Source organism: Hypanus sabinus, chromosome 26 (genome assembly GCF_030144855.1).
Source record: "Hypanus sabinus isolate sHypSab1 chromosome 26, sHypSab1.hap1, whole genome shotgun sequence".
Taxonomy (NCBI): Eukaryota; Metazoa; Chordata; class Chondrichthyes; order Myliobatiformes; family Dasyatidae; genus Hypanus; species Hypanus sabinus.
The window spans coordinates 42,475,054-42,488,138 of record NC_082731.1 but is presented as its reverse complement, the minus strand read 5'-3'; the positions used below and the strand labels follow the sequence as shown (position 1 = coordinate 42,488,138).

At 49.9% G+C, this 13,085-nt stretch overlaps 1 protein-coding gene across 1 annotated transcript in view; it reads left to right on the top strand.

Moving 5' to 3' along the window:
* Window positions 1-13,085, top strand: part of LOC132381756 (neuronal PAS domain-containing protein 3-like) — a 611,027-nt gene that overhangs the window by 580,905 nt on the left and 17,037 nt on the right. The window contains exons 8-9 of the mRNA XM_059951328.1: window positions 360-553; window positions 9,565-9,671. Coding sequence (XP_059807311.1) covers window positions 360-553; window positions 9,565-9,671 — 301 coding nt within the window. The remainder of the gene's footprint in view (window positions 1-359; window positions 554-9,564; window positions 9,672-13,085) is intronic.

Here is a 13,085-nt window from a genome sequence, read left to right as displayed (position 1 = left end):
CATTCCTTGAAGATGTCCTGGATACTACAGAGGCTATTGCCCATGATGGAGCTGACTGAGTTTACAACTCTCTGAGTGGAGTGTCATTAGTTTGATTGTATCAGTACAGTGTTTAGTTGAAGGGCCAGTTCCAGCACTGAGTTGTTCTAAATCCCACCAAGAGCAGAACAAAGATATTCGCCTTCACAACACACACAAAATTATGGACGAATGCAGCAAGTCAGGCAGCATCTTTGGAGGGAGTAGCAAACAAGTGGCAATGAAGGGACTTGGCCAGGAGGAAGCCCAGTGGTCGGAGGGTAAAAAAACTCCTTGCTGACAGCGAGCACTATCCCATTAACTTCCCTCTTTCCTTTCAGGTCATTCACGTCACAGGTCGCCTGAGGCCGCGGATATCTTTGCCCCACGCCCGCGCCGTCCCCACCAAGTTCATGGGGATGGTGGCCCTGGCCCACACACTCCCTCCTTCCACCATCAACGAGGTGCGCATCGAGTGCCACATGTTTGTCTCCAGGGTCAGCCTCGACCTTCAGATCATCTACTGTGAGAACAGGTCAGTGGGGCTCGGCGCAGGGCGGGGCAGGGAGTCGGAATGCCGCAGGGAGCTCGCTCAGAGTACGAGAGCTCTACGACCATGGCGGATCAGCACAGGGCAGGCAGTTGGAATGCTGCGCAGGAGGCGGATACTGCGGGGAGCTCACTCTGAGTACGAGAGCTCTGTGACCATGGTGGATCTCATCGCACCTGCTTTCTGCTCTGTAGATCTGATACTCTTGACCCTCCCTCTGTTTGTCCACCTGGTAATTGTCAATGGTGTGTCTATTCCAACTATTATCCGGTTAGACTCCAACCTTTTTTATACAAATATCAGTAAACAAAGGGTCTGTGGACCTCATGTTGGAAACACCTGAATTAGAGCAGGGATTTACAACCTTTTTTATCTTCTCATTGCTTGTTACACCGTTGACGTTTAGGGCAGCTATGTTGACACAAGATCCTCCATCTCTGTCGGTGTTCAGGGCTTCCTTCATCATGTCAGTAGCTTCCTCTCAGTTTTCACTACTGTCAGTCATGCAATCCTGGGTGGAGACTCTGGAATACCGTCATTCTAAGATGTAGACGGACCCTTCATCGCTGTTTACATAACGATTGTTTTTTGACCAGTCAGGGTTGTTAGCCCTGAGCTGAACCCCTGAACCTGGAGGACCAGAGGACCACACTCAGCCTGGCCTCTACCCATTTGACCTGTTAGGCATGGGTGACCCTATCAAGAGCCAAACCACAAGACCCTGACTCCAGCTAACATGGCTTTCTGGGTCATTGAGGCACACTGGCCTCTAAACCTCGACAAGGTTGTGGCCCTCTTGGAGTTGGTGTTTCCAACCTTTTTCATACCATGGACCGATACCATTAAGCAAGGGTTTGTGGATCCCAGGTTGGGAACTCCTGAGTTGGAGGATCAGAGAATCATAGAGCGCAGAAACAGGCCCTTCAGCCCATCTAGTCCATGCTGACCAAGATTCCCAATGCTAAGCCTGTTTGATTGCATTTGACCCATAACTCTTTAAACCTTTCCTATCCACTGTCTAAATGTCTTTCGAATGTCGAATGAGTACTTGTCTCAGCCACTTCCTCCAGCAGCTCATTCCATATACTGACCATCCTCTGGGAGGCAAAAGTTGACCCTCAGGTTCCGATTAAATTTCATTTGAAACCAGAAATTTTATAACAAAACAGAACAGTTGAATTTGCAAGGTCTTGGACAACTTGCAATAACTCAGCCAGGACTTCACTAGGCAAGGATCAGGACAATTGAACAAACAAGGGGTTAGCACTGCCCCTTTAAGTACAGGCAGACCCCGGGTTACGTACGAGTTCCGTTCCTGAGTCCGTCTTTAAGTTGGATTTGTATGGAAGTCGGAACAAGTACATCCGGTATTATTTAGCGTCAGTTAATCAAACGTTTGTCTTAGTATATAGTATATATTTTTTTTCCTTTCTATGCATATAAAACACTTAAGAAACGTATGTATTCCAATAATTAAACTGTTGCGTTGCCTAGTAATAATTGTAGCTTTCATCGGGGCAGCGCCTTTCAAATGCTCCATTATTCTCACTTTATCCGTTATCCTTTAAAATTGTTCCGATCGTTGACCGACTGTAGCCTAACGCTTTTCCAATGACCGATGGCGTTTCACCTCTTTCCAAATGCTTTGTTATTTCCACTTTATTTTCAATCGCGATTGCTTCCCGTCAATGGAACAGAAACACTGCCGGTGGCGGCTCCCGAGGTCCACTGGATCCTAAGGACCACTGGACTAAGACAGGCTAAATGGGACAAGTGGGGGCTGTGCTGGGTTTGGGTATTTGATCCTCCACAATATTCCGTGTGGGAATTTAAACTGGAGGCGGCAGTGTTTTTTTACGAGGTCAAGTTGCGAGCTCGACATCAACACAGCCCGGATGGTACGGAGTCACTAGATCAAAATCAACCCGGCACAGGAACGGTCTATCAATGGATCGCACTCAGGAATCTCCATTCTCCATCCCGGCGCTGATCTCACTGCCCCACCAGCCGACCGGAATGGGGGGGGGGGGAGCGGGTGGGGTCAGGGTGAATCTTACTAAGAAAAATTTAAGCCAAATACAAAGTTAAACACAGTGTCAATGGCAACGACTTAAAATGGCGGACGGCGTCGCGATCCGACTTAAAACGGCGGACGGTGTTCTTCTTCCTCGGTTCGTAAGTACAAGTTGCCCGTAAGTCGGATGTTCGTAACTCGGGGACTACCTGTACTCCTTGCCCAAGGGTGACCTGCAGGCTAGTGGAGGGAAGGAGCACCTTACACCTCCTTTGCTGGAGATGTCACCCAAAATTAAATATGCTCAAAAACTTGGTCTCCACAGCTGGCTGTGGCAATGAAGCCCACTGATTGACTACCCTGTGCCCTCCTCATCTCTGCTATAAGATGACCGTGACATCTTTGTTCTCTTCCTTCCTTACAATGGAGTAAGTTGATCAATGTTAGCTACAAACACCTTAAAACTGGCTGTAATCACAAGATGTACATCTCACTCTTGACTTCTGAAGACAGTCTGGATCAAAGTATCACAAGATCCAACAGAGCACACGTGATAGAGGTGTTGGTGACACTTACCGGGAGCATTGTTTATCAACGGTTCAAAGGTTCTTTTTATTATCAAAGTATGTTCGCAGAATACAACTCTGAGATTTTTCTTCTCCAAATAGCCATGAGATAAAGAAAAAAATGAAGTCATTGGTCCCCCTCCTGCATGCAAAAGAACTCCCAAACTCCCAAACCCCTCGCTAATCTCCCTCGCACAAAAACTAATAAATCTCCCACCCATGCACGGCAGCTAAAACATCAAACCAGCCCCCCCCCCCAACTACCAAGACCCTGCCATGCAAAAAAACAGTGACAATAACATCAAACACCTAACTCCTGCCCCACCCAAGAAAGTAACATATCGCCCACTGGCTGATTGGCAACAAGAAAGGACAAATTGAAGGAGGCAAATATAAATTTATAATCACATAAATTCGAAAACATCCTCCGTCAGCATCCGTCAGCTCAAACTCGGTCCTTCTCAGTCCACGGGAAGCAGCCTCCCGTGGGGAACAACCTCTGGCCTGTCACAGACTCCCTTTGGGAGTGACCTCCAGCCCAAAACATCGTTGAGAAACCCTACCACTCATCCCACAATCTCTCTGACCAACTGCCGTCAGGGAGGAGGTACAAGAGTGGGTAACAGCTCCTTCCCTCAGGCTGTGAGACTGATGACTACCACCAAGGTCTCGTCACTAGTACAGCGAGCTTTTGAATTTTGCACAGTTCTATACGCAGTGTGTGATAGACAGTGTATATAGTGGAGGATACTCCATGATCTGGAGGAACGTTGTTTCGTTTGGAGTACTGTTTTGTGAATCTAGCGGGAGCAAAGGATGTTGGGAGTGGCGAGGGTGGAGTACTGTGGGAGGAGTATGGGACAGGTGGCAGAGAAGGAGTGCCGGGGCGGGGGGTGGCGTAGATGCAGACATACCCATCCCTGAGTCACCAGGCAAGGTAATTTGATTCCAAACAATTGGTTTATTGATCATTACAGAATGTCTCTCTGGTGCTTCCCGCTCCCTCCCCTCTCCATGCATTTATGCATTGAGTCGTTGCCACATGATTGGCTGATTAGATATTTGCACTAATGAACAGCTGTACCTAATAAAATGGTCACTGAGTGTAAGTTATTAAAAGATGCGGGGAAATACGGAATGAGCGAATCTTTGTTCTACAGCTGCACAGACCAAACAGGAAATTTGTACGCAGCCTGAAAACGATGTGGCACATTAACAAAACACGATGTAAAAGAAAATTCCAGCTGGCGTGGCAACAAAGGCTGTGTGCGTGGGGGCATTTCAGTTACCATGAGGCCGCACATCTTAGAGGGAACAGTGGTTACGATGCAACTGCACAAAACACTGGTTAGACCACACTTAGAATATTGTACATTTCTGTTTGCCACACTATAGGAAGGATGTGAATGCTTTGGAGAGGGTGCAGAGAAGGTTCACTGGGGTGTTGCCTGGATTAGAGGAATTTAGGCTTGGGGAGAAATTGGCCCCTTCATGACAAATTCCTGACTAATCAAGAATCTATCAACCTCTGCCTTAAATATACCCAGTGACTTGGCCTCCACAGCCACCTGTGGCAATGGGTTCCACAGATTCTAGCACCCTCTGGCTAACGAAATTCCTCCTCATCTCCATTCAAAAAGGACACCAAAACAAAATGGCCACCCACCTGACGTGGGCCAAGTGAATTACAGAATTAAAGTTGGCAGCACTATCATTATGGAGTACTGTGTTCATTTCTGGTCACCTCACTACAGGAAGGATGTGGAAACTATAGAAAGGGTGCAGAGGAGACTTGCAAGGATGGTGCCTGGATCGGGGAGCATGCCTTATGAGAATAGGTTGAGTGAACTCGGCCTTTTCTCCTTGGAGTGACAGAGGATGAGAGGTGACCTGATAGATGTGTATAAGATGATGAGAGGCATTGAAGGTGTGGTTAGTCAGAGGCTTTTTTCCAGGGCTGAAATGGTTGCCACAAGAGGACACAGGTTTAAGGTGCTGGGGAGTAGGTACAGAGGAGATGTCAGGGGTAAGTTTTTTTACTCAGAGAGTGGTGAGTGCGTGGGATGGGCTGCCGGCAATGGTGGTGTAGGTGGATATGATAGGGGCTTTTAAGAGACTTTTGGATAGTTACATGGAGCTTAGAAAAATAGAGGGCTATGGGTAACCCTAATAATTTCTAAGGTAGGGACATGTTCGGTACAACTCTGTGGGCTGAAGAGCCTGTATTGTGCTGTAGGTTTTCTATGTTTCTATGAAAGTTGGACGGGCTGTATTTCAAAATAAAAGCCTGAGCACAATGCTTCTTGACAAAAGCCCATAAGGTATAGGAGCAGTATTAGGGCATTTGGCCCATCGAGTCTGCTGAACCAACTTTCCCTCTCAGCCCCAGCTCCTGTCTTCCCCTCCTATCCTTTCAAGCCCTGACCAATCAAGAAGCTACCAACCTCTGCCTTAAACAAACCCAGTGATGATCCCTGCAATTGCCTCTGGCAACAAATTCTACAGATTCACTACTCTCTGGCTAAAGAAATTCCTTCTTAGCTCCGTTCTAAAAGGGCACCCCTCTATTCTGAGGCTGTGTCCTCTGGTCTTAGACTCCCCCCACCCCACTCACCACAGGAAACATCTTCTGCAAATCCACTCTATTTTTCAAGGCTTTGACGTCAAATAGATTTCAATGAGGTCACCCTACAGTCTTATGAATTCCAGTGGGTAGAGCCCCAGAGCCATCTACTCTACAATATCATCCTAATACGAGCAAATGGGATGAGTGTCAATAGACCAAGTGGTCGGCAGGGACACGAAGGGCAGAAGGGCCTTCTGTTTCGGTCCTGTGTGACTCATCAATTGAGGGAAACTCACACAGGGGAGGAGGTAACACCTGGGGCAGATCAGCCGTGGCCACGTTGAAGGGCAGGGCATGTTTGATTGGCCGAATGGCCTTCCCCTCGTGTTCACACTAACCCCTGTGGGATGGGCAGTGATGAGGCTGATACTATTCGCTACTTTTCAATACCGGTCATCTCTTGAAAGGATTTGATTGGCTATCGGTCATGCTGGAAGGCGCAATGCAAATGCAAATCTTTCTTTGTGTTAAGCACATGTCTTACCTTTCCTTTGATCCTTTCGTGAATTTAATCCTTCTGCTTCTCCTCCTGTGTCTCTGCTGTCTTATTCAACTGTCAGCTGCCTTTTTAACTGTCTTTCAGTCAATTACCTGGCTCCCTCTCTCCCTGGCCATCTCAAACACTCCTGTCTGATGTCCCTAGCCTAGGCAAAGACCCTCACTCACTGGACACTCCCTCCCTGTCCACCTCCAACTGACTGGACACTCCCTCCCTGTCCACCTCCAACTGACTGGACATTCCCTCTCTCCCTGTCCACATCCAACTGACTGGACACTCCCTCTCTCCCTGTCCATCTCCAACCGACCGGACACTCCCTCTCTCCCTGTCCATCTCCAACCGACCGGACACTCCCTCTCTCCCTGTCCATCTCCAACCGACCGGACACTCCCTCTCTCCCTGTCCATCTCCAACCGACCGGACACTCCCTCTCTCCCTGTCCATCTCCAACTGACCGGACACTCCCTCTCTCCCTGTCCATCTCCAACCGACCGGACATTCCCTCTCTCCCTGTCCACATCCAACTGACTGGACACTCCCTCTCTCCCTGTCCACATCCAACTGACTGGAGACTCCCTCTCTCCCTGTCCATCTCCAACCGACCGGACACTCCCTCTCTCCCTGTCCATCTCCAACCGACCGGACACTCCCTCTCTCCCTGTCCATCTCCAACTGACTGGACACTCCCTCTCTACCTCCAACTGACTGGACACTCCCTCTCTCCCTGTCCATCTCCAACTGACCGGACACTCCCTCTCTCCCTGTCCATCTCCAACCGACCGGACACTCCCTCTCTCCCTGTCCATCTCCAACCGACCGGACACTCCCTCTCTCCCTGTCCATCTCCAACCGACCGGACACTCCCTCTCTCCCTGTCCATCTCCAACCGACCGGACATTCCCTCTCTCCCTGTCCACATCCAACTGACTGGACACTCCCTCTCTCCCTGTCCATCTCCAACCGACCGGACACTCCCTCTCTCCCTGTCCATCTCCAACCGACCGGACACTCCCTCTCTCCCTGTCCATCTCCAACCGACCGGACACTCCCTCTCTCCCTGTCCATCTCCAACCGACCGGACACTCCCTCTCTCCCTGTCCATCTCCAACCGACCGGACACTCCCTCTCTCCCTGTCCATCTCCAACCGACCGGACACTCCCTCTCTCCCTGTCCATCTCCAACCGACCGGACACTCCCTCTCTCCCTGTCCATCTCCAACTAACTGGACACTCCCTCTCTACCTCCAACTGACTGGACACTCCCTCTCTCCCTGTCCATCTCCAACCGACCGGACACTCCCTCTCTCCCTGTCCATCTCCAACCGACCGGACACTCCCTCTCTCCCTGTCCATCTCCAACCGACCGGACACTCCCTCTCTCCCTGTCCATCTCCAACCGACCGGACACTCCCTCTCTCCCTGTCCATCTCCAACCGACCGGACACTCCCTCTCTCCCTGTCCATCTCCAACCGACCGGACACTCCCTCTCTCCCTGTCCATCTCCAACCGACCGGACACTCCCTCTCTCCCTGTCCATCTCCAACCGACTGGACACTCCCTCTCTCCCTGTCCATCTCCAACTGACTGGACATTCCCTCTCCAGTCCAGAGGGAGAAATAGAGAGACTGAGGTGGAGAGGGGGACAGAGGGAAAGAGAGAGGAAGAGAGGGGGAAGGAGAGGATCTGTGCTCCCTCTATCCATGTTACGCACCTGCCTGCCTGTTAAAAATGAGTGCACTTGAATGTAATACTGCATCTGTCAAGTGAGGAGATTGTCAGTGGAAATCAGACACAGAGGAGCAGCTGTTCTTGCTCGATGGAGGAGGTGATGATGAGAGGATGATGGGTCTTTCAGGGCAGATAGAAACTGTTCCCAGGGTCAGAAGAAATAGGGGTGATCTCAATGTCGGGTGTTGAAAAGCCTCAATGGAGTGAATGTGGAGAGGATGTTCCCAGCAGCTGGGAGGTCCAAAACCAAAGAGCACCAGCTCAGAATAGAGGATGCAGATGAGGAGGAATTTCTTCAGCCAGGGGGTGCTGAATCTGTGGAACTTGATGCAACAAATGGCTGTAGAGACCAAGTCATTGGGTATATTTAAGGTGGAGGTTGATAGATTCTTGGTTAGACAGGGTATCATGTTTATGGGGAGAAGGTAGCAGAATGGGATAATAAATCAGCCATGATGGAATGGCAGGGCAGGGCCTTTGAGATGAACAGCCTAATTCAGCTCCTATGTCTTATGGTCTATGGTGACTGGACTGAACATGCCCTGAGGGAAAAGTGGTTTTACACGGCGAGAGGTGAGGAAATGGAATTGGCTACAAGAGAGGGAATGAAGTTGAGAAGGAAAATAATTCAGCCATGATGGAAGGGTGGAACAGACATAATGGACCAAATGGCCTCTTCCTGCTCCTATGGTCTTACCCTTTGTTGGAGTGTTGTAGAGGTATGGAGGGAAATTCTATTGTGATGACACGGCATGAGTCCTAGATGCAGAGTTTTGACTCAAATGGTCAACAATCCTTTTTCACTCACAGATGCTGCTCAACCATCTGAGTTCATCTGCAAATTGTTTGCGGCCTCATATTCTGCAGTTTCCTGTGTCTCCATGTTGGCCCTGCCCTGGGAGTGTATGATGGGACAGTGTAGAGGGAGCTTCACTCTGTATCTAACTCGTGCTGTCCCTGTCCTGGAAGTGTATGATGGGACAGTGTAGAGGGAGATTCACTCTGTATCTAACCCGTGCTGTCCCTGTCCTGGGAGTGGATGGGACAGTGTAGAGGGAGATTCACTCTGTATCTAACCCGTGCTGTCCCTGTCCTGGAAGTGTGTGATGGGACAATGTAGAGGGAGCTTCACTCTGTATCTAACCCGTGCTGTCCCTGTCCTGGGAGTGTGTGATGGGACAGTGTAGAGGGAGCTTCACTCTGTATCTAACCCGTGCTGTCCCTGTCCTGGGAGTGTGTGATGGGACGGTGTAGAGGGAGCTTCTCTCTGTATCTAACCCACACTGTCCCTGTCCTGGGAGTGTGTGATGGGACAGTGTGGAGGGAGCTTCACTCTGTATCTAACCCGTGCTGTCCCTGTCCGGGGAGTGTGTGATGGAACTATTTCAGTGTTATAAGACGGAACAGCTTGTCTGGTTCTGTTTTAGTTCAGATTTCTTTTGTATAATGTGTGGGGTAATAAGGGAAAACTCACTTACTGCTCAGGGCTTGAAGTCTCGTTCAGGTCCTTGTCGAAAACAGCAGTTCTTTCATTTCCCTCTCATCCGTGTTCCATCTCCCAGGATCTCGGACTACATGGACTTGTCCACAGCGGACGTGGTGGGGAAGAACTGCTATCACTTCATTCACGCTGAGGATGTGGAAGGGATCCGACATAGCCACCTGGACTGTGAGTAAATCCGTTCCTTCCCAATTCCCTGACAGCCCCACTGTACGGAGCACATTGCTTCGGGAACGCAGTACTTCAATCAGTGAGAACTGTCCACAGCAACACAATTAAGTCAGTGGATATACTGACTGCTAGTGCAAGGCAGCAAGGAAAAATATGTTTCTTTACTTAGAGATCTCAGTCCCCGGTCATCCAGACTATCTCCAGATGGTGCAGAGAGAGCTTCACTCTGTATCTAACCCGTGCTGTCCCTGTCCTGGGAGCGTGTGATGGGACAGTGCAGAGGGAGATTCACTCTGTATCTAACCCGTACTGTCCCTGTCCTGGGAGTGTGTGATGGGACAGTGTGGAGGGAGCTTCACTCTGTATCTAACCCGTGCTGTCCCTGTCCTGGGAGTGTGTGATGGGACAGTGTAGAAGGAGATTCACTCTGTATCTAACCAGTGCTGTCCCTGTCCTGGGAGTGTGTGATGGGACAGTGTAGAGGGAGCTTCACTCTGTATCTAACCCGTGCTGTCCCTGTCCTGGGAGCGTGTGATGGGACAGTGCAGAGGGAGATTCACTCTGTATCTAACCCGTACTGTCCCTGTCCTGGGAGTGTGTGATGGGACAGTGTAGAGGGAGCTTCACTCTGTATCTAACCCGTGCTGTCCCTGTCCTGGGAGTGTGTGATGGGACAGTGTGGAGGGAGCTTCACTCTGTATCTAACCCGTGCTGTCCCTGTCCTGGGAGTGTGTGAAGGGACAGTGTAGAGGGAGTTTCACTCTGTATCTAACCCGTGCTGTCCCTGTCCTGGGAGTGTGTGATGGGACAGTGTAGAGGGAGCTTCACTCTGTATCTAACCCGTGCTGTCCCTGTCCTGGGAGTGTGTGATGGGACAGTGTAGAGGGATTTATTATTTACCCAATGAGTATCTGTAGTAATGAGAAGAAGGCTTGTCCCGGATGGCGAGGGTTATATGAAGCTAGGGTGCCTAAGACTTTTGCACAGTCCTGTAGTAATTTTATGTTTTGCACTGTACTGCCGCCATGAAAAAAAAACAAATTTCATGACATATGTGAGTGATGATAAACCTGATTCTGATCTGGGTCTCTGTTGTGGACTGAGAGTGGGAAGGGGGCAGGGAGAGGGGGTTTGTGGTTGGGTAGAGGGGAGGGAGCAGGAAGCTCCATACAGATAGTTTGCAATGATCATTAAACCAACTGTTTGGAATCAAATGACCTTGCCTGGTGTCTCAGGGCTGGGTGAGTCCCACCCGCCCCTGTCACTCCTTCTCTGCCACCCGTCCCAAACCCCCTCCTGTGGCACTCCACCCTCACCATTCCCAACATCCTTGGCTCTCTCCATATTTACAACTCGTTCTCCATTCCTTGTTGTGATAACCCCCTTACCCCAGAAAGGATGTATTGCCTTTAGAGAGAGTCCAGAAGAGATTCACAAGAGTGATTCCGAGAATGAAGGGGTTAACAAATGACGCAGCTTTGGGCCTGTCCTCACTGGAACTTAGAAGAACGTGGGGAGATCACATTGAAACCTACCAAATGTTGAAAGGACTAGATGGGGTGGATGTGGAGAGGAAGTTCCCTCGGGTGGGAGAATCCAGAACTAGAGGGCACAACGTCAAAATTGAGGGGGAGAGACCTTTTAGAACAGGGGTAAGGAGGAATTTTTAGCCAGAGAATAGTAAATCTGTGGAATGAGTTGCAGTGGAGGCCAAGTTGGTGGGTATATTTAAAGCTGAAGTTGATAGTTTCCTGACTGGTTGAGGCGTCAAGGGATTATGGCGAGTGGTAAGTTGTATGGGGGTGACTGGAATCCGGTATCAGCCATGATGAAATGGCAGAGCAGATTTGATGGGCTGAATGGCCTAATTCTGCTCCTATGTCTTGTGGTCTTATGGTTGACAAATACAGAACTGTGCAAAGGTCTTCGGCAACCTAGCAATATATACATGCCACTTTAAGACTTGTGAACAGCACTGAAAGGAGTGAGAGGGAAGGAAGGTGGAGAAAGGGTAAGAGAGATTGAAAGAGCAAAGGAGGGAATGCAGAGAAAAAACAGAGAGGGACCAAGAGTAAGGACGGCGAAGGTGATAGAGGCAAAGAGAGAGTGAGAGAAAAGGACTGCACAGAGAATGGTGGAGAGATACAGTGGACAAAGAGGGAAGGAGGTGAGATGGAGATGGCGGGCCTGAGGATGGGCGATGTGAGAAAGATTGGAAGAGGGCACAGATTGGAGGGGAGGTGTGACAATCAGATCGGTTGTGGGTAAATTAGTGAAATGAAACCAATAAAGTGAAATAGTTACCAAACTGTTACTGACAAGCCAGTTCCCTCACCCTATCTCACTGACTGTATGTTCACTGACATTAATCCAGCTCCCTCACAATGTCCCTCACTAACCATTCTTCCCCAGCCGCCTGTCTGTCTGTATCCCCACTGACATTAATCCCGCTCCCTCACAATGTCCCTCACTAACCATTCTTCCCCAGCCGCCTGTCTGTCTGTATCCCCACTGACATTAATCCAGCTCCCTCACACCATCCCTCAGTAAACCTTCTCTCCGGCACCCAGTCTCTCTGTGTCCCCATTGACATTAATCCAGCTCCCTCACACCGTCCCTCAGTAACCCCTCTTCCCAACACCCTGTCTCTCTGACTGTATCCCCACTGACATTAATCCAACTCCCTCACACCGTCCCTCAGTAACCCCTCTTCCCAACACCCTGTCTCTCTGACTGTATCCCCACTGACATTAATCCAACTCCCTCACACCGTCCCTCAGTAACCCCTCTTCCCAACACCCTGTCTCTCTGACTGTATCCCCACTGACATTAATCCAACTCCCTCACACCGTCCCTCAGTAACCCCTCTTCCCAACACCCTGTCTCTCTGACTGTATCCCCACTGACATTAATCCAACTCCCTCACACCGTCCCTCAGTAACCCCTTCCCAACACCCTGTCTCTCTGACTGCATCCCCACTGACATTAATCCAACTCCCTCACACCGTCCCTCAGTAACCCCTCTTCCCAACACCCTGTCTCTCTGACTGTATCCCCACTGACATTAATCCAACTCCCTCACACCGTCCCTCAGTAACCCCTCTTCCCAACACCCTGTCTCTCTGACTGTAACCCCACTGATATTAATCCAGCTCCCTCACACCATCTCTCAGTAACTCCTTCCCCCAGCACCGTCTCTCTGACTGCATCCCCACTGACATTAATCCAACTCCCTCACACCGTCCCTCAGTAACCCCTCTTCCCAACACCCTGTCTCTCTGACTGTATCCCCACTGACATTAATCCAACTCCCTCACACCGTCCCTCAGTAACCCCTCTTCCCAACACCCTGTCTCTCTGACTGTATCCCCAGACATTAATCCAACTCCCTCACACCATCCCTCAGTAACC